This window comes from Chiloscyllium punctatum, chromosome 5, assembly GCF_047496795.1.
Source record: "Chiloscyllium punctatum isolate Juve2018m chromosome 5, sChiPun1.3, whole genome shotgun sequence".
In the NCBI taxonomy this organism is placed as follows: domain Eukaryota; kingdom Metazoa; phylum Chordata; class Chondrichthyes; order Orectolobiformes; family Hemiscylliidae; genus Chiloscyllium; species Chiloscyllium punctatum.
Genome location: NC_092743.1, coordinates 97,518,752 through 97,546,476, shown reverse-complemented (window position 1 = coordinate 97,546,476; position 27,725 = coordinate 97,518,752). Strand labels below are relative to the sequence as shown.

Below are 27,725 nucleotides of genomic sequence, written 5' to 3'. Positions count from 1 at the left end.
CTTATGCTGTAGCCTCTTGTGTGGCATCTTCTTGAAGGCCTTTTGGAAATCTAGGTACACCACATCCACTGGGTCCCTATTGTCCACTGTGCTCATAATGTCTTCATAGAATTACAAAAGATTAGTTAAGCATGATCTGCCCTTCATGAACCCATGCTGCGTCAGCGCAATGGAACAATTTCAATCGAGATGCCTTGTTATTTTTTCCTTGATAATTGAGTCAAGCATCTTCCCCACTACAGAAGTTAAGCTAACCAGTCTACAATTACCCATCTTTTGTCTACTTCCCTTTTTAAACAGTGGCGTCACATTTGCTTTCTTTTAATCTGCTGGAACTGTCTCAGAGTCCAGCGAATTTTGGAACATTATCCCAAGTGCACTTGCTATTTCTCTCGCCATCTCTTTTAGTACCCTGGGATGCATTCCATCAGAACTAGGAGATTCTGTTAGCTTGCCCAACACTACCTCTTCCATGATAATGATTGTTTCCAGGTCCTCACCTACCTTAGTCTCTTTGTCAATTACTGGCATGTTATTCGTGTCCTCCACTGGACGACTGACACAAACTACCTATTCAATACCTCGGCCATTTTATAATATTCCATGACTAAATGCCCCTTCTCATCCTTTAAAGGACCAGTGTTTACTTTAGCCACTTTTTTTTGTTTTATATTTTTATAGAAACCTTTGCTATCTGTCTTTATTTTCTGTGCTAGTTTTTTATCATGTTCTATCGCACTTTTCCTTTAATCGGATGGGGAATCCTCCTGCCTCCCCTTCTCCTCCCACATTAAATGTGTGATAGAAAAGCCCATGGACAGCCTTCATATCTTGCCACTAATTGAGACCCTAAAGTGGAAATTTCATACCATATAAAAGCTTTATTTCACTGCTGCAACTGCGAACACAGTGGTGCCACCAGGCAAATGGTGGGTGGTAGTAATCTACTGGTGCTATCACTGGGCAAGTGATCCAGAGACCCAGGTACTGTTCTGGGCACCAGGGTTCAAAAGGCAGGCTATTGTCGTGAAGTGCTAGAATGTCTACCACTGAGCTATAAGGTCTGTTGTCAAATCGCAAATAGCCTTTTTTCATTAATCACATCGGCACTGTTACTTTTCCACCTAGATCCCCCCCAGCAGCAGCACATGGGAATTTCTGTGGAAATATACTTTCTACAAGAGGAAGACTAAAGAGGTGGGGAGATAAGGAGGCAGGATGGAGGGGGTCCTATTACCTATGTGCTTTGAATGCAGCCATTACAGACATGGGTCATAAGGTATCTCAACAAGTTGAGTAAAAATACGTACAACAAGTAAACCCATGTTTGGTTGCCTCCAGTCTTCAAGGCTTAATGAATCTGATTGAGGGATTCCACATTGAGAAAGTGGGAGGTGTCTGCTGAGAATCACTGTCCTTGTTTACCCAATTCCTCCTCTATGATCTCCATTATCCTCACCCCAATATGCCTCTCCTACCATCATTTAATTAGGGCCTTTGATCGAGAAATGATTCTAGGAATCGCACCAGCAGCAACAAGCACATCTCCATTGGTGTTTATTATAATTGGTCCCTGGGTGAAGGCCCCTCATTTCTTATGGTTCAAGACAGGGTACCCCCAAATGATTATGCTCCAGGTGATGAGGGATGAAGTGGTTCCTCTTTTATGTCAATCCCTTCCTTGGTTGGTCAAAACAAGGGTACTTTGAAAAAGGTCCCTTCTGGATAGCTTTCCACAATTCACATGTTTTAAGTGGAAACAAATTAATTAGGTTTTCTTGAGTTAAGGAAAGTTTGAGTTTATTAATTCCTAAATATGATGAAAAGCATGACATGCACCCAGACTAGAAATGTGAAACTGAGTTAAAAAAAAAGTTATAAAGATAGAAATCAATCTATGGTTTCCCTAAAGAGTGGATGGGGAATGTTCCAGAGTTAATTTAGATAACACCAGTAATGCTGATGGTGGTAGTAAAGCTGGTCATTTTCAGATTCTTGAATATAATTGGTTTTGCTTCTTTCCTCTTCAATGCCAAATTAATATTGCTCAATGTGTGAGTCAACATTATTTCAAGAGGCTTTGCTGTGCTCTTACTATTTTCCAGCAACAATTTGAAACAACATTTCTCAGACCGTGTTTTGTTGTTTTGGAAAGTGCGGGTTCACATTTTAAGATGCGACAGCAGCTCCTTTGTACAGTCCTGCCAAACCTGGTGTTGTCCACAACTTCCAGAACAGGACCTTGTAAGTCCTGGGAGTGGCACAGGGTCCCTACGTTCTCCTGCAATACAGTTCGCATTTACACTTGCAAAATGCTGTGTGCTAATCACTAACATCTCACTTACAATTTCATCAGCCTGAAGAAGGCAAAATAGCCCCCTATTTCTGCAGCCACCTTTCACAAAAAATCTTTTGATATCACAGTGTACTCACATTAATAGACATTGCCAGGCCTATTAATTATAATAATAGATGGCCACAGAATCATTGAATAGCAAGAGTGTTTTGGCATCAAGGCAGCATTTGACTAAATGTGGCATCAAGGAGCCCTTGTAAAATTGAAGTCAGTGAGAGTCAGGCTTCAGCTGTATGCTACTTGGGGGTCATACCAGGCACAAAAGAAGATGTTTGTAGTTGTTCAACCACCTGATGAAGGAGTGGTGCTTCCAATTTAGTGCTTTCAATTAAACCTGTTGGACTATAACCTGGTGTTATGTGATTTTTAACTTTGTACACCCCAGTCCAACGCCGGCATCTCCAAATCATTTGTAGTTGTTGGATGCCAGTCAACTCAGCCCAGAACTTCACTTGAGGTGTTCTTCAAGTAGTGGGGCCAAATCCTTTATGACTGCTTCATTAATGACCTTCCCTCCATCACAAGATTTGCAATGATGATATTCACTAATGATTTTTGTCTTAAGTACAATTCATAGCTCCTCTGATACCGAAGTAGTTCATACCCAAATGCAACAAGACAGATTTGGTTGATACGTGATAAATAATATTCACACCACGTACGGACCAAGCAATAACCACTAACAACAGGAGAGAATTGAATTATCCCCCCTTGACATTCATTGGTATTATCATAATCGCTCTGCCCGCTCAACTGTTAACATCCTAGAGGGGTAGCTATTGACCAGAAATGAAATTGGACTAGCCATATAATTGCTATAGCTAGATATAGCTGGTCATACACTGTGAATTTTGTGACCAGAAACTCATCTGCTAATTCTATGTCCTCAAAGCCTGTTCACCATCCACCAAGCAAGAGCCAGGAGTGTGATGGAATGCTTGGATTAGAGCAAATCCAACAACACCCAAGAAGCTTGACAGCATCCAGGACACAGCAACCCACTTGATTGGAACCCCTTTCTGGAATACTTTAGGACAGTTAATACTATTTAATATGATTTTCTTTATTTGCAACAACAGCCACTGTAATTTATTCACAATTCTCCCGAAGTGCTTTTATTTTAAATTCTTTCACAGATAATAAAGCTCCCCAAATCTCTTCTTGGGCAAAAAGAGTATGTCGTGGAACTCCAGCTACCTCCACACTTTGTCAACTTGCCTGAATGTTCTTATGCCTCTGGGAGGAAGGAGACCAATAAGAACACAACGGACACCAACTCAAACCTGAAGGTAACTTGTAGCAGTCTGATGTAAGACGTCACAATCTAAATGCAGATGGTCCTTGATTTCAGCGCACAGTTATTAACCTTGTCTGATTTATGTGTCTAATTCTGGAATAAGCCATTGTGTACTGAATCTATGACAAATTTTCATAAATAGTCCCAAAGCAGCCATGTAGGAATGTGCATTAAGTCTTATATTGGAGCTCACATTACTTTTTAGAAAGACATATGATAACTGTTCCATTTGACCAATGTTTCAACCTTCCTGCTAACTGCTACTTAATTTTTTTTCATTTTTATTTTGTTTAAAGCCTTGAGTGCAGCTAAAAGAAGGCAGCCACAAGTTATCAGTGTGAAATTACCATGCATATAATAGTGATGAAATGCTTAGGAATTTAATAATGTCTAAGCAAACAAAGGACACAATCTAATTCAAATTAAACATTGATGAATTATTATAATTAAAATGGCTAGGTGTAGCAAATATTTGGATTAGAGTTTTCTTAATTGAATTGTTTTGAAAAAAGATCTGAAAAATAAATTGTTCTTAAATGTGCATCACCCGCGTCTTTAAATTAATGTCATTCTACAAAGATGCACATGTATTCTTCATTTTTTTTGTATTTTTGATTGTGGACTCAAATGGGATAAGAATTGTTTTAAAAACCAAAGATTCCTGAAGGGAATGAAAGTGTAGTTTGCAGATGAGCTGGAGTTGAGGGGTGTGGACAAATGGAGATTCAGCCAGAAATAAGTAGCTGATTGGTCTGTGGACTTGTTTCCAGTTTTCTTTTAGTTCACTTGTGGTATGTAGGTGACTGGCTAATATTTATTGTTTGTCCCTAGTTGCCCTTGAGAAGGTGGTGGTGAGCTGCCTTCTTCAACTGCTGAAGTCCACGTGCTACAGGTAGACCCACAATACCCTTTGCGAGAGAGATCTAGGATTTTGACCCAGGTGTACCCATGTATCTGCTGCCCATGTCCTTCTAGATGGAAGTGCTTATGGGTTCAGAAGGTGCTATCTGAGGATATTTGGTGAAATTTCTGCTGTGCATCTTGTAGATGGCACACACTGCTGCTATTGAGCATTGGTGGTGGAGGGAATGGAGTAGATGCTTGTGCATGTGGTGTAAATCCATCGGACTGCTTTGGCCTGGGTATTGTCAAGCTTCTTGAGTGTCGTTGGAGCTGCATTCATCCCAAGCAAGTGGGGAGTATTCTGCTACACTCCTGACTTGTGCCTTGTAGATGCGAGACAGGTTTTGAGGAGTCAGGAGGTGAATTACTTGCCACTGTAATCCTAGCATCTGACCTGTTCTTGCAGCCACTGTATTTATATGGTGAGTCCAGTTGAGGTTCTGGTCAATAATAACCTCCAGGATGTTTGTTAACAGTGGGGGAATTCAGTGATGGTAACACCATTAAATGTCAAGCAGTGGTGGTTAGATTGTCTCTGATGGGAGATGGTCATTGTGACACAAATGTTACTCGCAAATTGTCAGTCCAAGCCTGAACATTGTTCAGAACTTGTTGCATTCAGATATGGTCTGCTTCAGTATGTAAGAAGTCATGAATGGTGATGAACATTAGCGAATATTCCCACTTCTGACGTTATGGTAGAGGGAAGATTATCAATGGCAAAGACCTTCTGTTTGCCGATCAGCAATTAGTTGGGTTTTCAGGTAGTTGAACATTTCGGTGTTGTGAACGGATACGGAAACGATGTCAAAACTCCAATCAATTAGGAACTGTCTGTTCTCTGCAATAAATGTCACTTACAGCCTGAAAACAATCAGTTTATCTTTCCTTCAGCTGTTGCTCTAAGCGACAATTTTTAGTTAATAAGTTTATAATGTCAACTAGCCAGCTTGTGCCTCTTGCAAACCAGTGAAAGCATCCAGAGTAGGAAGATCAAAAAACAGAGTTCAGATCAGCACAAGATCCTGTGAACAGAGACCACCGACTGCTTTTCCAGTTTTCTCTCCTGCCATAACACCCATGTTCCTTTTCCTGTCTGTGTGCATATGTGTATATTTGTTTGGGGGCTTACAGTATTAACTCAGAGTTATACGTCTGTGGTATATATTTGTTTACCTGTAGCTAGAATCTGTTTGCTTTCATAGATAGTTATTCTTGTTAAATAAAGAAACCATGCTTTTTGAGTCTAAACGCCAGGTAAATTGGGGAATTCTGCGTACTATTTAAAATCTTCAACTTTTGTGATGAGTCCAGGAATAGCTGGACTTTATTCCCAGTCAGATACCCTCGTGAGATATAACAATATCAGTTTTATATAGACCACAGTTCTAAGTGCTTTTACATGCCTTGCTGAGTGAATACTTTCAATCAATTTTTACAATTGAAGAAAGAGATAAAATGATAGATATATAAGGAAACCTTAAAATTAATCAAGGAGATGAGACTTATAAGTAAAACAATGATCATGGGGATAATAATGGGACTGAAGAAAGACACATTTTCATGATTAGATTGCTTCCACTCAGAGTGTTAAAGATATAGGTGAGAACGTTATATATGTAATTGTCATTTCTTTTCCAAAGATCTCTAGATTCATAATTATGGCTTTGATTAGGAAATTTGTGAATGTCACTCCATTATTTAAGAAAAGAATAACAACGATTCTGGGTAATGACTGGTCGAAGAAATTTTGTAGATTTCTGAAGGCTAGGTCAATTTTGACTAATCTGGTTGAACCTTTTTGAAGAAATCAGCAGTAACTTGGCAGCAGCTATGGATATTGTCTCAGTGGACTATCAGAAAGCATTTCTTATGAATTAGTACAAGAGACTAGTAGCAAAAATGCCAGTATGTGGAATCGAAGACAAATGATTTGAGATAATAACAAGTTAGGAGGTAGAAGACAGAATAGAGTAGAGGATTTATTGATTGATTAGTGGGATGTGACTTGATGTTTTCCATAGATATGTACTGAGACCTCAGTTCTTCGCTGCATATGTGAATGGCTTGGAAAAAAGAATATCTTTTTAAAAATAAGCTTTCAGATAATCTGAATATATGTAGAATGCACAATGTATTTTGGGCATGGGAAGAGGATGCAGAACTATCCAAAGTGAAATTTTATCCAGAGAATGGTGAAGTCATCTGCTTTTGATATGAGGAAGATTAATTGTCATGGTGAGCAACTGGGTAGAAATTAGTGTATGTTGCACCCAAAAGCCCTGTGCAAGGTGGATATAAAGTGCAGCATTTTAGCCGCCAGTCAGTCTGTGTACGATCTAAGTTGGTATTAGTCCTACTACTGAAAGAGTGGGGCCCATTTTTTCTGGAATTCCAGGCAAGCCTCTTAAAGAGCCATTCTATGGTGACACAGTAGCTCAGTGTTTAGTACTGCTGCCTCACAGCAGCAGGGACCTGGGTTCAATTCCACTCTTGGGTTACTGTCTGTGTGGAGTTTGCACGTTTTCCCTGTTTCTACGTGGGTTTCATCTGGGCACTCTGGTTTCGTCCCATAGTCAAAAGATGCGCAGGTTAGGTGGATTGTCCATGCTAAATTGCCCAAGTGTCCAGGGATGTGCAGGCTGGGTTGATTAGCCAGGGATAGGGTAGGGTGGTGTATCTGGATGGAATGCTGTTCAGAGGGTCGGTGTGGACTTGATGGACTGAATGGCCTGCTTCCACACTGTAGGGTGTCTATAATTTAATGATATTCCATGTAACTTTGGCACGTATGTCCTTTAGAGCACCCGCTTGATAAACCTGGCAACAATGAGCAATGCTGGCATCAGCTATCTAATCTCAGAAATTGTCAGCAGTTGCTGAATTTCTCCAGCAACCAAACCCAGCTAGGTGACATTTCCGACTAAAAGGCGCAACTAAAAGGCTAGGCTGAAAATAGTGCAGCCAGTCTATGTGGGGGAAACCTCTTAGAGCTATTTCTGAATTTAATTGACTAATTTCATGGATAAATTAGTGATGTTTCCCCCAACCCCCCAAATTCTGTAATTATTAATGCTTATGATATCCTGCTGCAAATGTTATTTTTAGCTGCATGTACTGATCTGAATGAGCAAAGAAAATGTTACTGATAGCAATTTAATTTCGTTTTGTCGTCATTGCTGGTTCTGGATTGCTGGGTTTAAAAAAAAGAACATTTTCATTAGATGTCTTTGCAGTGCTTGCTAATTGATGCTTTGTAGCTTTATCCAGGAATTGCCAATGACTTTTTTAAAATTTCGGTCAATGGGATATTTAGACCAATCACCATGATTAATGTACCAGATAGTTTTGTGTGTTAGCCACTGTATTAACTGATTTTGATGTGTGTTATTGATGTGTGACATGATATTGATGCACTAAATGCAAGCCTTCTAAGTGCATAGATTGATGCACAAAGTTGCCAAGATAAATTAAATAATATTGTAGGGCTGAACTTTATATTTTCTAGGCGGAGTCTGAGTTGCATCAAGTTTTTTGGAGGGATTTCCGCTGTGAGGTCCAGTGACCTTTCTCACCATATCTTACCAAACTTGCCTCATTAACTGTCTCCCTCATCACTATGGCATCATTAATGTCTGATTCAGGCCCCATATTACTGTGTGCCTTTCCTAGCACCACCACTCAGCAGAGACCAGCTCATGTGGCATATCCCTGGGATAGAGCAGTGTGCTGTTATCACAGAATGAGCTGAGATAGTTCTTGATCAGAACACTGCTTCTCAGTCTCCCTTCTCTGGATGCTTTCACAATTTGCAGGAGGTACAGGGGATGGTTCACAATTATAAGATGTCTCTAACTTATTAGGGGAGGAAGTGAGGACGGCAGATGCTGGAGATCAGAGCTGAAAATGTATTGCTGGAAAAGCGCAGCAGATCAGGCAGCATCCAAGGAGCAGGAGAATCGACGTTTCGGGCATGAGCCCTTCTTCAGGAAGGGCTCATTCCTGAAGAAGGGTTCATGCCCGAAACGTCGATTCTCCTGCTCCTTGGTGCTGCCTGACCTGCTGCGCTTTTCCAGCAACACTTTTTCAGCTCTAACTTATTAGGTCCATGTCATGCCATACAGCAACTGCTGGAGGAAGAATAAACTGGTTTTCTTCTGGCTTGGACTGGGTTTTACTACAGAGACTAGAGAGAGCTCCAGAGCTGGTGGAGGACTGAAGTCTCCTCTGCATCTTGTTCATAACCCCAAGCTGTTCAGCGGACTAAGAAGCAATTCCAGGCAGAAGGTCTTTGACATCACTCGTTGGTCATTTGTCCACAGACCAATGGGCTAACTATACCAACCATCTGTACACACTCATTGGCTCCAGCTCATCTGCTGGCCACACTTCAATCACGACTGGAACTAGCTGCTGTGTTAAAGGTGTTCATGCTGATTTTCAGGTTGCTTGCCTTTAAAACGTGCAGCAGTCCTTGGTTTTAAAACAGTTGTTTTTTTTCACTTTACTGCACAATTAAAAGTTTAGAAAAATGAAAAGACATGTTCTTAAAACTCATGCCATCTTTGAAAGGCTGCTGTGCACCCAGATAGTCATTGGCAATCCAGCCCCTGACTGGAAATGTTACAACACAGCAACCTCAAAACCATGCTGCCCAGCTTTGTCCCCAATACCCATAATTGACCCACATCTTGTCATTATCTAGGAGGGGAAATTATAATCAGACAAGCAATTGGAATATTCCACGCATGAACTTTGTTAAAGATAGAAAACAAAATTGTCAGTAGTTGTTGAATTTCCCACCACAGGCGACTGTCTGTGTGGAGTTTGCACGTTCTCCCCGTGTCTGCATGGGTTTTCCTCCGGGTGCTCCGGTTTCCTCCCACAGTCCAAAGATGTGCAGGCCAGGTGAATTGGCCATGCTAAATTGCCGCATAGTGTTAGGTAAGGGGTAAATGTAGGGGCATGGGTGGGTTGCGCTTCGGCGGGTCGGTGTGGACTTGTTGGGCCGAAGGGCCTGTTTCCACGCTGTAATGTAATCTAATCTTCTCCAGCAACCAAAAGCAGCGAGGTGAAATTTTCAGTTTCTCCCTTGCAAAAGAAATGGTTAGGCTCAAAATAGTGTAATCAGTCTATGTGGGGGAAATTTCTTAAAGCTATTTTTGAACTTAATTGACAAATTTCATAGATAAATTAGTGATTGCTGCCCTAAATTTTGTAATTGTATCCTGTTATTGTATCCTGCTGCAAGTATTCATTTTAACTGTTCATTCACAGACAAAACTAATAGAGACTGCAATTCATCCTGACAATGTAACTGAGATTTGAGCATCATGACCATTGGTGATCTACTGCACTCAGCTCTCATCTGCTAGAATTAGGTGTTAGTCAGGTCCTGTCTGGCTTGTTGTATCCAATCCAGCTGAGCGTCACCCCAGTGTCCTCATCCTGTTCCTCAGAAGACTGCTCTCCTCCTTCCCATTTCTTCACATGACCTTGTTGCCAGCACACCAGGATAATGCAGCACACTGTGTTCGGACTATACTGGAAGGACCTCCCAGATCAATCCAAGCAATAGAACTGCATCTTCAACAGCCCCATCATTTGCTGTTTGGAGAATGGGCAGCATTGTGTCTGCACTCTGCATCAGTCAGGTGGGGTGTGCAATGGCATCATGAGCCCTTGTTCCCAGCGCCAGCCTCGTAAAGCAGCTGGATGCTCAAATGCACTAGAGTGCCCCAGAATGTAGCCATTGTAGCAGCTGCCAGGGTAATGGGCACACAACTCTCGGAAGTGGTAACAATTATCACAGATTTATGGCACCCCTCTCTGATGATGAATGCTGCAGCATTGTGGTATGGCCCTCTCAGTTCCACATGGGTACAGTCGATTGCACATTCATCCAGGGGGAAGCCAGCTATATCCCAGATTTGACTGCCCAGGCTGCAGCACTGAGCTCATTGTGTAGGAGTGAAATGAATTGGTGTAATCTTGCAAGATGGCATGAGTCACTGTCTTGGTGCCTTTGAGAATGGACGACTGAACAATCCCATAAAAGTCACCCGTTGCTCCTGGAAAGAGCCAGTTGCATAGGAGTTCAATGCAGCTGTCATTTTCATAGCCACAGGAAGAAGATGACCACGCACTCCTGCAGCCCTGAGATTATGATCGTGCATCTGGTCCAGAGCCTGCATTGACAACATGTCTTGCTTATCCCCAGGAAGTGGAGTTGGAATTGGAAAACTCTTGCTTTCTTCTGGACACCACATGTTCTGTGGGGCCCAGTGGCAGTGTCTGTCCTTGAACTGGGTGATTCCCTAGTCCTGCTCATTCACCTTCGCTTTTTCAACTAGACAGCCATATCCACGCAGGAACCTTGATGGAAATGCTCTACAATGGGAACAGAAAGGCCAAAGGAGATTCTTAGATCTCAGAACAGCCATCAGCGCCATACCCCACAGTTGAGGTCTAAGCAGACATCTCCATTTCGAGGGATGTGCTGCATATGGATAAAGAAGGTCATCTGTCAATCATCCATCCACATTGAGCCTGAGCGTGTGCAGTCAATTTATGAAAAGGGACTGTTACAGCCCTCCAAGCTCCTTCCCTTCCTAATCTCACACCAAATGTTCAACTTCTCACTGTATTCAGTGCAGTGGCCTTCATTGCGCTGACATTACAGATGATAGTGTGCAGCTCCAACATCATCCTTGGTTAATTGCATGAATAAAGGCTTGCCTTTAGCCAGCAAAAAGGTTGCATCATGTATTTGTTCTATCAATGACCTAGCATCCGTCAAACATGGATTTTTGTCCATCAAAATGACAGTGACTCTCCTCACCCTAGGTATCATTCTAGCTGTTTTCTCATCACACTTCCTGTCTAGAGAACAGAAAATGATGGAGGACCTCATCAGTACTGGGCCCTACCTGGCAAAACCCCCCACCCTGACAGAGCTTCTAAGTCCTCTGTTATCTCTCACTACCCTGACAGTCCATTCACATATGTTCCCCAATCTGGAGAGCCACCAGATTGGGCTTCCCCTATAAATGTCCCTGCAAGTCCCAGCATTATGCCTTAATGTTGCCCACCCTTCTCATGTATTCTCCCGCTATCGAGGCAGTGGTGGTAGCCTCTGCCACTGACAGTTCTCCCTCCTGTTACCTACCATGCCCTCTTAGGCAGTTCTGATAACCCGGAGAAAGTGAGGACTGCAGGTGCTGGAGATCAGAGTTGAGAGTGTGTGGTTCTGGAAAAACACAGCAGGTCATGGAGCAGGTCGAGTTCTGATAACTCCCCAATTCATCTTGAGATTCCCTCCCCCATGACCGTCCTTCTACTCCATCTGCAATTGCCTCTGCTTCCAAACCATCCCACCCTCCTGCCACCGCACCCTTCCTGAACGATCAACAGACCAGAAGGACTGTGTTTACCTCAGACCTTGGCCCAACTGAGCACTATGTTAGCAGCTCCCTAATTGACAGTATGCAATTAACCAGACTGATTCCAGAATTGGCAGGACTGATGTTTGAAGAAAGACTGGATCAGGTAAAACCCTTTTCACTGGAGTTTAAAGAATGATGTAATGGGGTATAGCCTAAGAATAAGGGGTTTGGGCCTTTTAGGACTGAGATGAGGAGAAATTTCTTTACCCAGAGAGTGCTGAGCCTGTGGAATCCTCTGCCACAGAAAGCAGTTGAGGCCAAAACACTGAATGTTTTCAAGGAAGAGTTAGGTGAAGTTCTTTAGGCTTAAAGGATCAAAGTGTGGGGGGAGAAAGCAGAATAGGGTTCTACCTTAGATGATCAGCTATGATCATAGTGAATGGTGTAGTATGCCTGAAGGGCTGAATAGCCTACTCCTGCTCCTATTTTCTGTGTTTCTCTCTGAATACTTCTGATGGCCCTCTAGGAACTGATCGCTGGATACTCCTCAGATTGTACTTTGATAGAGCCCCAAATGGGAGTGTTCCAAGTGGACAACTGATGGTGGCCAAGCCCTGGACTGTACCCATGACTAATGTACCTCCTGACTGACATTAACCCTCCCTCTGGCTGAACTGAGGACAGTTTCTGATGTGGCTATGTGGGTGAATTGGCACACAGTATTTTTGTTGTGCAGATAGCTATAGATGTTCGATTGATGTTTCATGATGAGTTCAACTTTGGGCCCAGTATCTCACCTGTGAGAGCTGCCAACCAGTCAGAGGTCAAAGCCCAAAACTGGTGGCACCACTGGAAATGGTAGCCCTTGCAGGTACTGAAATGCAGCATAGATTGAAGATTAGTGATGGAGCCTCAGGAATCAGATGAGTGGGACAAAGTCAATGTGATGAGACAGGGGAGATGGGTGAGGAAAAGTGAAGGGATTGGGGGAGTACATGGGGAATGGGTTGCATATTTGGAGTAAGGTGAAGAATTAATTTGGAAGGGGCCAGTAACCTCTGATGGTTCTCTCCCTTAGGCATGAGCTGTGCAAATGCCTGGTTTACCTGGCAGGTTGCCCACGTGTCAGGACCCTTGCCGTGCAATGTTTAAAAACCAGCAATCGTGTAATGGCATCCTTAATTGGTGACTTAAGGGCCTCAACTTGCCTCAGAAAATCTACTGAGCCTTGCTTCCCTCAGATTCAAATCAATGTGATGGGATCTCCACCTTGCAACTTCCTACCCAATCTCATGGATCCTTTTCTCTGAACCTGCCTCCAATCTGGGCTTTCAGTTCTGCTCTGTAACCCTGTAAGGATAATTTTCTACCTTTGTGCCCTTGATACAAATTTTGAAAAAGGATGACTTTCATCACTGTCACCCATTTCATAAACTCATGTTGTCCTGAAGTGCTTTATGAAGTACTTGTGAGGTATAGTTAGTCGCCGTGGTAATATAGAAAACTCAGCAACCAATTTTCACACAGCAAGCTTCCTCAAACAGCAATGTGACAACATGAATGGTTATGGATAATATTCGCAGAGCTATCTGGGAAAATTTCTTTCACTACATTGAAATTTTCTTAGTGTCTATTGGAGAGGGCTGATGAGGCCTTAATTTAACATTTCATCCAAAGTCATCATCTCCGACACTGCCCATTCCTTCAGTAATGCACTGATATATGAGGTTCAAGTTATGTGTTTGATTCTCTAAATTAGGATTTAGAATTGAGCACCTTCTGACTCAGACGTGGAAGTGCGAGTAACCAAGCCACTGTTGATGCGAAATGAACTCCTAAACACCTCCATGAAGTACATACACCCTTGCAGAGTGACACCATGTGGAACTGCTCAGAAGGCTAGCTTATGTATTGAAATGTTACATACGAAAGCACTTTAAATGCTTTTGCCTACATTCCTTGTGTAATGTTCCTCCAAGTAGTTTATTTAAAGGCTACATTGGCGATTACTGACTTCTAATATTTTGGTTATAAATTGACAAATCTCTTATGAGAGTCTGGAAGGTTAATAATTTGTAATCTTCAAGAGGTCTTTCACTATTGCACTACATAACTATCAAATATAACTAAAGAAAATAGTCAAATACACAGCGTTTATAAAATGTGAAAATCATTATTAAATTATGTTGTAATTATTGTATCCCTGATTGTTTACAAGGGAATTCTTAAGTTACTTCTGCAGTACAGCTGCATCACAGAACTTAAAGTTTTGTTAAACTCCGGACCTTTCCCAGATTAAAGCTCCTGCAGACCAGACTAGCAGTCATTTATATTAATGCGTAGGTCCACTTAGGCATCATTACACTGCCTCTGAGGTTCAGAGGTCTATGCTAACTTGAGTAAGATCCCATTAAGATATCAACAAGGAGCCTATGATGTGTGTGGTCACTTGACATGAATATTACTTACATCCTCATCTATTTCAGTGAGGTTACAAAGTCGCTTCTGGCTGTTAGCTTTTATTCTCAAAGGACAGTTTTTCATCTTGCAGTCAAACCTATTTGTAGATCTAAAATGTAGTACATTTTTTGAAAGTACCCAAGGTATCATCCAATCAAGATATATAAATAAAATTCTTTTAGCTCATTTCTTGACAAATTCTTATGTGAAACCAATTACTCGAGTTGGAGCTAAACGGTATTTGTAGCTGAAGTGACTCTTTCTATCTCTGAAAAAACTGGAATCAGGTCCCATCTCACTGTAAATATCAGCCATAGTATGTAATCTTTGGGATTTGATCCGATGCTGTAGAGCAGCCAACTGAAGAAACCACGAACTAGAGAATTCAATTTTCACTGCATTGCAAATAAGACGTAGCTTCAAAACAAAAAAGGTTCCCTGATACCCTGAACACCAGCACGCCATTGAAGTTTGACAGTCAGGAGAAATTCAAATGAAGAATTTTATTGGAATCCAGAATCTGTCAGCAGTATCTGGAGTGTTATGACAATAGTTGCTTTGCAGCATGAAAAGGAAAATATTTTTAAGTGCTATCTGTTTAGCAATAAGCATCACTGTGGACTGACATGAAAAAATAATCCTTCTTAATTTAAAAACATATGTTTATGCCTTCAGTATCTGTTCTGTCACGTTGATGCATAAAAGCTAGTCTTTCCTCAGACAAATTGTTGAACGTTACTGAATTTCAAAAATAAAGCTGTTCACCCTGATTCTGTTGCTGGCTGTTTGAATTTCAAGAGTTCTCCTATCAGCGATACTCACCTGCATTTTCCATGTAACCCTGTAGCTCTTTCCCATTTAAAGTCTGTATCCTGCACTGGCAACTTGATAAATAATAGCATCTAAGTAAATGTTTTTATTTGATCCTATGTTAACTTTCTGTGGATTTACATCCATATGATGCTTGCAGTATTAGATATAAAGTAGCAGTATAAACTCAATATACATTAATGATAACAATGTATGCCAAAACATAATTTGAAACCTGGTCTCCTTTAATCTGCTGTATAGGGCTGACCACTTCATTTAATTTCATTATTTTACCTTGAGTTGAGCGTCTGTTATCACCACATGAGTGTACCTGTTATGAAACTGTGGTGCATGCCAAACACTTACCTTGGTTTTTCCATTTACCAACTTGCTCATGCGTGCAGAGATGGAGCATTCTATTCAATGTAATTTCTGTAGGAGTGGACATTCTCTGTTTTACTATGTATAACGATGTTATAAATTCATCTATGAAGCATGAGTTTACAAGAACGTTGCACATAGTGTGCAGTGGAAATCTTCCCATGTGCCTACCAAGAAATTGAAATGTTCTACCCAGCCCATTCCTTCATCTCCTTGTGGCAGTGTAAAGTCAGTATGCTGCATTAAGTAGTTTGCAACAAAAAAAAAGATGCTTCTGTCATATGGTCACAGTTGATGAACCGGGGTTTCTGTTGAAGTGCCCTGGGATTGTTTTCAGTGCAATTTTGCCAATGTTCATTTAACTAACACAAAAACTGAAGGATTTTAAGTGCACGTTGCATCTGACGCAGTTCAAGTTTTTTTTGCAACCATCTTATAAACTCCTGATTAGAAACAGCCTCTGCCCGTAAAAATGACCATGCAGTCTCTTGTGAATTAATCACTATTTGAAGCTTCTGCAAATTGCTTCTGTTTTCAGGCCTACACAGAGGCTCCAAAAGCTTTGCTGGTTATTTTGGGTGCATGGACACTAATAAGTAGGATTGGAAAGGTTATATGAAGGAACTCATTACTGCAGACCAATCTAACTAGAAAATAGAAGTGTACTTTTTTAAAGGTCATTTTCAATAATTTCAAAGCATTTCAGAGATTGGCATTGTGATTTAAAATGTTTAACTTTTTCTGCTAAACACAGTTTCAGCTATATTATTCAAACTTTACCAAGTTTCCCTGATTAGGTACATCAAAGAATGTTTTCGAAATGCAACATTTAAAAAAGATATTAAAGCGTTGCTCGATTATATTGAATCAAAACACTTCCAGTCATGCAAACGAGTTTGATCAGAAACTTGGATCAAAAAGATCTTTTCGAATCTGGTGCACACTTGGGTCTCATTTACCTTGGAGTTGCTAATCGAGGACCAAGTGGAAACTATAGCCCAACATGTTTCATTACGGTGGCATTGTGGCAAAAACTCAGTACAACAGAACAAACTGTCTGATCACCAGTGTTAAAGTTTCTTAAAAAATAGCAAATAAACTTGAAAGTAAGATGTGGTATGTTTTATTTTAATGGCAGCGACGTTGTCCATCTAGAGAATTTGTATGTCTTAATACCAGGGCTCCCAAACTGGGGATCATGACCCTGAATTGGATTGTGGGGTGAGTAGCTATTGTTGCAAACTCCTTTTCCTTCGTGGCAGAAAAGCAGGGACTCTGATAGGGCAGTTTGGGGATTGGCTCCAAGAAGCCTTGGCATGCATGTGCACCATTTTGTACTTGCCTTGTCCTCCATTGTGACAGTGGCCTATTTAAACAACTCTGAGGCCCAATGACTGCCTTCAACGGTGGCTCCAACATGGGAGGTGTAAAAAACCAACACTGCTTGTTCTCCAATGCATTTTAGACTCTCCCAGCTCTATCCCTCTCACAAATCTCTCTCTGTCCTCCTACACCTCTGCACCACACCTCTTGTAATTTTATCCCTCTCTCAACTTCTGTATCCCTCAAAATTTCTATCCCCAACTCCAAGGCATCCTGCCCCCATTCTCACAGCTATCTCCCACCAGCCCTCTCTCTCATAGCTCAACTCCTTTCACAAATCATCCTTTCCCAATGTCACAATTCTACTGACCCTATGATAATGCACCCTGCCCTACTTTCATAGCCCAACACCTCCCTGGCCTCCCACCCCTTGTCTGTTCAAACTCCAGGATTTTGGCTATTTTCAGCCTTTAAAATGTGACCACAGTTGAGGAAAAAATTATTTTCACAGCACCGTTCTAACCTTTTTCTGAGATGCGGTGCAAGCGGTATTGCTTTCTTATGGGTGACTGTGCAATGCATTCACAGCAATCTTTCGTCACAGTTCTTTTTAACAATTTCCACTATGAAATGCAAATATATGCGACAAGGTACTGAACAAGATTATTTTTTCATTTACCTTTGTGTCCCAAAGGAAGCAACGGGATTGATTTATATCCTGCAGTTAAATATGATCCTTGTGTAAAATGAAAATTTATTTTTGTGTTTAAACAACTTTGAAAGTTTTCAAAGCTAACTTCAAGCATGTTTTACTGATATATGTGGTATGTAGATGCAACCTACTGGAACAGTAAAACTTTATAACCAAATACAGCTACTCTAATTATAAATTGAACTTGACAGGCATGTTATGTTGTAACCTGGTCCATTTTAAAATGATGTTGGCTGACAACCCCATACTGCTTTCAGAGCACAGGAACATGTGGAAAAAATTGTTCTTTTACATTTCGCAGCTTGTCACTTCCTCTCCAGGGCAACCTTTGACCTCCCAAAGAGATCCTATCACCCACAAGGGAAGTATTCCCACTGGTGTAAAGGAAGCAGAGAAAGGTTTTCATGTTGTTGTGGGAGGGGAGCAAAGCAAACACAAAGAAAAAGCAAAATAAAAGGAAAAGATTTTAAAGTGCTTCCATCGTGTTGGACGTCTGATTTTATTTTGTTGTTGTACATATCACTACATTCCTTTGGGCTCCAAAGAACATAAAACTAAAATGTGATTAAATTAGCACTCTTTCTCATTTCTTGTTCTATTAGGAATCGGCAACAAGCAATGGTTTTCATATGGATGGGAAAGAGAAAGCGAATTTGAACCTTAAAGGTATTATTGAATGAATTGTATGCCATGACGTGTTGACAGGGTTGTTCTTGCATACAGTATTCAAAGTCTGTCAACTTCATGTTTCATCAATAGAGCTAAAACAAGCAGAGTTGAAACCACTTTTAAGCAATAGGGTGAAAATTCAAAGCAGCTTTTTTGTCTACACATGATACTTAAATTCAAAGAGCCATTTTATCTCCTGCTCAAGAAATTTTTTGTTTGGCTAATTGTTTACAACTGGGGGGAGAATCATCTTGCGTGAAATATATTGCATAACGTGATATTTTGGCTCTGTAGAAAATAGAGTAAATTGATTATTTCATGAGCACGCATGGTTTAAATTTTAGTAAGTCTTTGACTGCAATTAAAATTAGACAAGAAAACGTGTGATGGTAAATTCTCACAAATCATCTCTGTGAATTCCTGGCAATGACTACTGCTGACGTGTGAATCCAATTTTGTGGCAAATGACTTATTCAGCTAACAGGATTTAATTTTTTTGCCTCCCCACATTGATGCAGCGCAGTAATGTTCTCAAATACTTCACTATTTCACAGTAACGGGATTCAAAGGGATTGCAGCTTAATACTTCGAACAATTATTTTCTCCCCTATGACAATTGGCCATTCAAAGGTTTGATTGAGTCATTATAAATTGCGTAAGACGTCTTGTCTTAATGCTGTTAATTTTCGCATGTAAGTAACATCTCTATAATATCACTTAAGTGAAGTTGCTTTAATTTATAGGCTGCGATTCTTGCAAAGTGGATTGTGACTCCATCCTACTGTTTACAGTATGTTGCAACTTTATTTCTGATACATTTGAAACAGAATGGAGTCTTAGTTTTATAAGGGCACTTGCAGGTGTTTACAATGTGAAGACTCTGGATGGAACCAGCTGGTGGTGAACCTGGAAGGGGGAAGGTCAGAATGAATGGTGGCAGACCTGGATCTTTTTGCCTGCCTGCATGTGCCAGAATTTAGTTCAGGGCGCAAGGACCCATGTTCAACCTTCTGACTTTGTGCCTGATGGAGGCATGGGGCATCTGGAAGTAGAGGCCTGCTGAAGACCAAGCCCTTGACTGTGCTTCCAACTCCCTGCATCTCTCATGTAATGACCCTGGACTGGTGAACACCTTTCCGACATTGTTTGCCTGTGGCTCAATTCATTCATGTGCCAGTCCTTCCGATGGCAGCCAAGCCTCCACGGTTGTGCTATTGAGCACACAAGCTGCAGTCCTCTGAAAGACAGCTATTAGTAGGTTTGGTGGACCTTTCCCAAAAAGAAGCAGTGCACATCTTTTGCCAGCTTTCCAAATGGCAGGTGGGACTGATAAGTCCAAGGACAGGAACAAAGTACAATTTTAGTTTCACTAGCAGTTTGCACTTGCCATTTTTATTAAGCTGACAACAGAGAGAGCTAATCATAACTCAAATTCTCAAATCATAAAGCATTTCACAAAATAGGTCTTTTTCACCAAGTCTTTCTCTTTTCTCCCCATTTCTCCACATCCAGATTTGGTCCTTATCCTTGCTTAGAGGATAGTTGGGTGATTTATTCCAAATTTAATACTCACAATTGCTCTGTTTTGCCAGATGCAGAGTCTATGCTGATGCACATAATTCCACCCTTTCTTTGTGAGGAAGCTCTTGGCTTCTGCACTTCACTTCCTTCCCAATAATATACGGTATACCTGTTCAGATCATGGCCAAGGTAAGTCACGGCTTTGAATCTGCAAGGTACCATTGCATGACTTGATGTGCAGACCTCCACCTCACTGTGCTTCATTGTCATAAGGACCTGTTTAAAATAATGTATGCAATTAGATCATCGGCCCTTTTTGGACAATAAACATTTTTGGAAGACATTCAGAAGGCACATTTTGTTAAAAGTTTTTATTGAACGAGTTAATATCACATTCGTTGCAAATCTTAAATTCCATTGCAACCATAATAATGCCTTACAGGATTGTTTTTTTGCAGACTACGGGTCTCTGTTGAACCCATATGTAGATAACTGATTGAGAATTGCAAAATACAAAAAATATACTTTAGTAAATGTGTTGTTTGGGTTGATAAGTCAAGGCTCTGTCATACTTTATGGCAGAAATTATAGCTTCAGTTTGAAACAATGTCATACAGCAACTACCCACACAAGAGCTCTGTTACCTCTTAAATCAAATGAGAAGCAGATCCTTATTATTTGCAGCTTGCTGATTGTGTGATGACATTCCCAGCACACCACAGGGATGTCCTGAGAGTGATCCTGACAGTATGAATTTAAACAAATCTTTTTGAATGAAATCAGCTTCTAAACACTTAATGGTTAAATGAATAAAGGATTATCATCAACCTATTATTTCTGTATGATTCATAGCTGTAAACATTTATCATCTGACTCTGTTTTGAAATGGTGGGAGTCTTTTACCCTCCTTTTCTTTTGTCACTTTTCTCTTTCTCCTCACTCATCCTTGACCACACATCAGATGTAGATCAGCGTCTGGCTTGCTCTCAAATCTCTTCCAGTGCAATTGAAAATTGCTAATGATTTTTAAAATTTCCATTCGGCATTCTGCCACAGCAATATGACTAAGGGTATTGAGGAAGTGCGCTTTATCCCATTGCTGAGAACAATTTGCTCAAGAGATAACAGGTCTTCTGTACTCATGGAATAAAGTTGTAGTTGGACATTCTCTGATTATTATTGTAACCTTTTGCAATTTGCTACAAGTTCCAAAAATGTTGAAATGGTGCATTTTTTCCATCATATATTTGTATGCGGCAAAAATATTCTAGTGTGGCAAGATTCTGCTTGCATAATATATAAACAGCCAATGCAGGTACAGTTTTTGTCTCAGTTTGTTCTTGTTAAACAAAGACAATAGTCAAAAGATATGGTGCTGGAAAAGCACAGCAGGTCAGACAGCATCTGAGGAGCAGGAGAGTCGACATTTCAGGCGTAAGCCCTACATCAGGAATGTCACAAAGACAATACTCTAATAAAAGTAAAAAGCTGCGGACGCTGGAGATCTGAAATAAAAATATAAAGTGCAAGAGAAACTCAGCAGGTCTGGCAGCACCTGTGAAGAAAGAAACAGAGTTAACACCTTTGAGTCCTGTTTTGTCTAAGAGGAATTGGATTTCCGCAGAAGAGCCATACCGGATTTGCATCACCAATTCGTTTCTCTCCACACCAGACCTGTTGAGTTTCTCCAGCAATTTCTGTTTTCATACAAAAATGCTCGTGTATCGGATACATGAATTTGTTAGTGAGTTTGGTTTTACAATTTCTTTCTGTCTTCCTGAGGGCAGTGTCTCATGCTGAGCTTTGTAGTTGTTAACTGTACCTGCTGCAAATAACAAGTTGTTATTTGTGAAAACTACATGAGTTATCAGGCCACATTCTTATGAATGAATCCTCAGTTACTCATTCTAGCAGAAGCCATTGAATAGTGTGCAGGGCTGGGAATCTAGACTGTTGCTTTCCATGACTTAGAAGTCAGTCCAGATCTGTTAACATGTTGAAGTTAACAGATTCATCTTTGGATTTAGTTGTTCTGCATTGCTTACATGTGCACAATGCTGTATGTTTACCCTCTGTGATTTAGAATAACTTATTAATATGGCTGATAATTATGCAGAATTAGGTTAAAAGTACAGTACAAGGACAGACCATTCAGCCCAATTGATTTGTGCGATACTCCAAACTGTTCTCCTTTTAGCAAACCTTTCTATCTCCTTTTCTCCCATGTACTCATGAAAGATCTGTATCAGGCTACATCTCAGTCTTCTCTTTCCTAAATAAATAACCCCCAGTCCATTCAATCTTGAATCTAACTGAGTGTTAGATTCCATAGGCTTCTGGCGGAGAGTCAAACAGCTAACATGTTAAAACTGTCTTACTTTCCTCACAAGTGTGTCCATGTGTGCAGATCTGCTAAGGTGTTTCCAGATTTTGCTGTTTTCATATCCAAGTTCTAGCTGTCACAATATTTTTTATTGTTAGCGCCTATTTATGGAGCTTTTCTTTTTGCTCTGGCTGCCTATTACTTGAAAGCTCTGTGTCACAAAAGAAAATGTGCAGCAAATTCGTACTATTAAACAAAGTTAAGATATTTGGCAAGTAGAAAAAATGCCACAGATAACTAAGTTTAAACTTATGGTTTCTGAATACTGTGTGTGAAATGTGATATTCATTTACCATTACACAAAGTATGTGGATGTTAACCTAAGTGCTTTAGGTGTCTTGCTGATTGTTCGCCTTTATTCAGAGGAGCTGATTATAGTAGATATATTTGAATCCTGAAGCAAAAGAAAAATTACATCGGTTTAAATTTTTCCATATTTATTATATTGCTGTGACTGGCTGCAAAAGAAATTTCTTGTATTGCAATTTTTGCATGCATCAAGCAAAGGTTTACTTAATTAGAACCTCCGGGCAATGAAGAATTCTTTTTTACATTCTGTGGGTCTTAATATGCTAAATAATGCAAAGCTTCAACTCTTCAAGCATGAGACACACATCTGGTGGCTTAACATTTAAATTACAGAAAAAACACTTTGGTAGTAATTTTCTAGCAAGGGAAGAATGGAAGTTGTATTACAACTAAATTTAATTTCTTTTTAGATTTTTCATCTCCTCTAATTGCGAGTATTTGACTGATTTTCCTTATATGTTTTATTCAGATCTTGGTGCAAATTATATTGAACTTCAATTTGAGTAGCTCCTCACTGTTGTTGCAGTAGAGAAATTATTGTTATTGCGTTTTATTTAGCAAATTATTACAAGATATTTGGAGAGTAGGAGTTGAAATGAATTCAGCCAGCCACAGTTGTAGCATTGTGTAATATTATTGAATCTTGAGTAAAGGCAAAAGGCAGAATTGGGCTGCCTTGCAAAGAAATTGGAGTGACTTGGCATGTTATTTTTAAAATGATTGAGAAGAATAGAAATACATCCAAAAAGAAATCCAAACATATTTAAGTCAGTCATATTGAAGTCCATACTTTGATCCATATTCTTTGCACAAAAATAATACGCATGTTTTAAATCAAAAAAATAAATGAGTGCAATAAGGTTGAATAGATTTGATGTGTACAGTGCTGTTTGGATGAAGGAGTAATCACAAGCTAACTACACGTGCTTGTACTGATGACAAAATAGTATGTCCTGTTACTTCTGTAAGTGCAGGCACATAGTTTTATCACAAATGCAAGGCAATGTATATAAAGCAAAATTAATATAAAGCACACAAGCTGACATGAAGGTAAAATAGTGAGCTACCTGGTCATCTATGACTACTGTGATGTGATACTTATGTTAGCTCCTGTAACATACAAATGAAATGTGTGTCATTTGCTACTGTAGCATTCAAGAAACCTTTAGTTCAGCACCTGATGTCTGCATATGGACCCAAAATGTCAACTCTCATTTCCCTCTGATGCTGCTTGACCTGCTGTGCTTTTTTCAGTTCCACATTTTATCGAGTCTACAAGTGTACACTACAATCACGGACTCTTGCATGTCAGGACACAAGCTTTAGATAAATTTAGATAATTTAGATAAGCTGGAGCACGCTTCCCTCAACTGCAAGAGAACTCAATATGATGAAGACTGAGACCTTTATGTGGTGGTCATATCATGAATATTTCCTTTAAAGGAATATTGCATATCTGCTGCAACACATAACATAACATCCCCTTTTCTTCCAAAGTTGAGAAATCCAAAATAGATGTACAACATTGTCCCTGGGCAATATTGTCCATTCAGCAATTATACAGATGTGTAAAAACAGTTTTAACGCGATCAATCATTCAAACTTTGATATACTGTTTGGAGGTTTGATTATGTACCCTGCTCTGATGATCATAAACCCACTTGGGGTGGTATGTGTTATTCTCGGTTGCTCCTGGCTGACAACTTGGTTGTTTTGCTGCTGGTTGCTCTCACTCAGCATCATCATACAGTACTTATTTGCAGAAGTTACTTTCTCACTCTGTATGTATGATTGGAGTATCACACATTGCTCTGAGCTGGCTTCTGTTCCTTCGTAATGTAGCACCATGATCAGTAATGGTTCCATACGACCTGGGCTGATTGCATATCTTAGCAATCCAGGCTGGTCTCAGGTATTTGTGATGAGAATTCTGATTCTCCTTCTCTTCCATGCAAAGTTGTGATTGTTTTTTTCCTGCTCACAGTGGGTATATCTCTTTCAGTCTCCCCTATTTTTGACAAGGAATGACAATTCTTCCCACTGTGTGTGTGGTTTGAATCTTGTGAATAGTTTCCATGCTAAGGTCTGTGTGTATTGGTAGCCCTGTCACTGTTGGATCACTGGTATCTATCCCACAGAAGATTTTTGAATCCAAACTGAATGTGCACATCAGTGTGATTGTACCATTGCACAATTTGATGATCCACTATACGATGCAAGACAATCTTTTGTAGATTGCGCAATGGAGCCCTGCTTGTTGGGATACATGTCTTTTACGACACAGACTGGTAATATGTTTGCACTAATTCCTGTAATAATTTTGATTTCCAGGTTGTGTCCACGTCTGTTTTGAGGACATATGACATTGACTGTCATAAAAGTTTCTGCTAGTCTTATACCATTGACATAGCATGTAAATATGAAAGTCTTGGTCATTTTCCGAAGGCTGCTTTTCAGTTTGTTGGCAGTTCACCTTGTTTATATGTGTGTCCATTTGGATGATTGTTTGTTTGTACTATCAGTGTTGTACCAACTGTATCAGGTTGGCTTTTGTAACCACATTTTCTGCATCTGTGTGTCCAATATCCTTTGGTGCCACATGCTTTGTTGTTATGAAGAAACACCAGATAACTTCTGGGTAGGTGAGTCAGAGCATATTTATGAGAGACCTTGCTTCTACATACATTTTGCTGATCGCAGCAATAGTGTTGACTGCATGTAAATTGTTGTTGGTATGCCATTATGGTGTTCATCTACCAGCAAGGCATCAATGGTATTGCCCTTCCTCTTGCCCAGAAGATCTTACCTGAATGCTTTGATCAAAAAAGAAGCAAATACCAATTCAATGAGCCTCTCCTTCAGAGAAGTTACATTCATGTCCTTTACTGCAGCTTCTCGAGACAAATTAGTCACTATACTCTTGAGGTTCCTGTCTGTATAATATATGTTACATTCTGTCAGTCCAGAAGTTGATTTGTACTTTGAGCTGATCCACAAATTAGACTCCATTTTCTCTTTGGATTTTTTTTTTATTGCTCTCAGGAAGACATGGATATATTTATTCTGCTGCACCCTCCTTGCCAATAACAAGTGTGATTTTCAGTGATCACCTCCCAAGATCATTTATAGCTTGATTTACTAACTAAGACTGCATATGTTGTGTAAATAGCTTTAATTCAATGAAGATGTCACTTGCTGTCCAATCCATAACTGAATATTCACCTTCCATTTCTTGTGGTAGATGTGTACTTCTTTTTTGTTTGATTGAAGTAGAGTACAGGGTTTGCTGGTTCCTTTATTATTTGGTTTGCCCTTCTGTCTTTTTAGATTTCTTTCTATTTTACTTTTTCTTTCATGATCACAGCTACTTTAAGAAGTTTTGTTGAGTGTAGGTTTGTGTCTTTAAGAAATTATGATGTGGAGGTGCCAGTGTTGGACTGGGGTGGGCAAAGTTAAACATCACACGACACCAGGTTATAATCCAACAGGCTTATTTGGAAGCACTAGCTTTCAGGATGCTGCTCCTTCATCCTGTGTCCTGTGGTCCTACTCCACAGCTACCTGACGAAGGAGCAGCAGTCCAAAAGCTTATACTTCCATATAAACCTGTTGGACTATAACCTGGTGTTGTGTGATTTTTAACGTTATGGAATTAAGGATTGGAGTCATAGGTTTCAACCTGTAGAGAGAGTTTGCACCAAATAAGGGCAATAGCATCGAGACAGGCTTTGGGATCAAATTGAAGGAAACAAAATTGCGAAATCAATTGACCACTGCACAGATATAAATATCGAGATTAGAAAATCATTTCTTGAGCTTGAAAGGCTGGTTTTGTTTCAGCAGGAAGAGTCTGTAACTATACTGACAATGTTAAACTACCAATGTTAGTTTTAATCTTACATAAACCTTTAAGCTACCAATTTTGCTTTTAAACAAATAAGGTGTATTAATGACTGCACCTTAAGTTTTACGTTGGGAAGTAGGCTGAAACTAATTTGTTTATTTTTGTAAAATAGGCAGATGGCTTCAAGCTCATTAGGTCTTGAACTTTAAATAGAAAGAAGGTAAGTATGACTGCTGGCTATTTAAATCGCAATCTGTACTTACCTAAACCTATTGTGGTTGGCCTCTATATGCTTTACAATTCAGGACTGTCTAATCTTCGGTGAGAATTATTTTATAAGCACTTATTACTGCAATACTGTGAGGTGTTAAGATAGCTGATGATCTGCACCTGTTATGGTATGAGCTCCCATGAAATAAGAAGATGTAGGTCATTTAGTACTGAAGAATTAATGAACTTTTATTATAGCAACTGTATTCAACATTTGTACACTGCAATCACAGGCACTTGCATGTCTGGGTTCAAGCATTTTAGATGTACTGTAATATACCTCCCTCAGCATGTCATGCTGCAAGAAGACTTAGTAAGACGGAAACTGACACCAATATACATTTAGATCACTTGCCATAATACAGTGATTGCATTATGAGCATAATCCTTCAAGATTTATCAAATATCTACCTCAAGAATTAACACAACACAAGCCGCAATTGCTTAAAAAAACGTATACTGATTTTAAGTGAGACGCAACATTTCCCTGCTTTATTTTCATTGCTTGAACAGATGGGGAGATTTCATTTGAAAAGGTGTAATATGGAACGAAAACGTGATTGCTTTGAACATTTACCACAGTGCTATTCCGATCAAACAGTTGTATAGAGTTCAAATAATATATGTGCATATATATCCCTGGGTGCCACGTTCACTCCAACTCTGTAGTTATGTGCTGTGGAACTGTGTATCAGCTACTTGGAGAGCAGGAAAACTACACTCGATGAAGCAACGGCATGTTTGAGTCTCAAATGTGATTATTTCTAAAATACGGCAACCAGAAGACATGAAATGGTGACAGTAGTTGCCTATGAGTAAAAAATAACAATCATTTTAAATGTATTTACTTCAGAAGCTCAAACTGAATTAATATCAGAGAGAAACAAATCCTGGGTGAATCATGAGAAATGAATGGCAACAGAATGATAAACACATAGCTGGTGCTCGTCATGTACTGATGGTTTAATAGAGGTGTTTGCAAAATTTGAACAAACATATAGATGGGCATTCAGTCACTTTATAAAATGTACTAGCTAAAGAGGTAAGAGCTGGCTACATCCTTTGCTGAGCAAGAGAGAATGATTTCCACTTGTTTAATAGC

At 39.9% G+C, this 27,725-nt stretch overlaps 1 protein-coding gene across 1 annotated transcript in view; it reads left to right on the top strand.

Moving 5' to 3' along the window:
- ofcc1 (orofacial cleft 1 candidate 1) overlaps window positions 1–27,725 on the top strand; it is a 306,357-nt gene that overhangs the window by 133,773 nt on the left and 144,859 nt on the right. Inside the window, exons 12-13 of the mRNA XM_072570820.1 lie at window positions 3,493–3,645; window positions 18,230–18,293. Of these exons, the coding sequence (XP_072426921.1) occupies window positions 3,493–3,645; window positions 18,230–18,293 (217 nt within the window). The remainder of the gene's footprint in view (window positions 1–3,492; window positions 3,646–18,229; window positions 18,294–27,725) is intronic.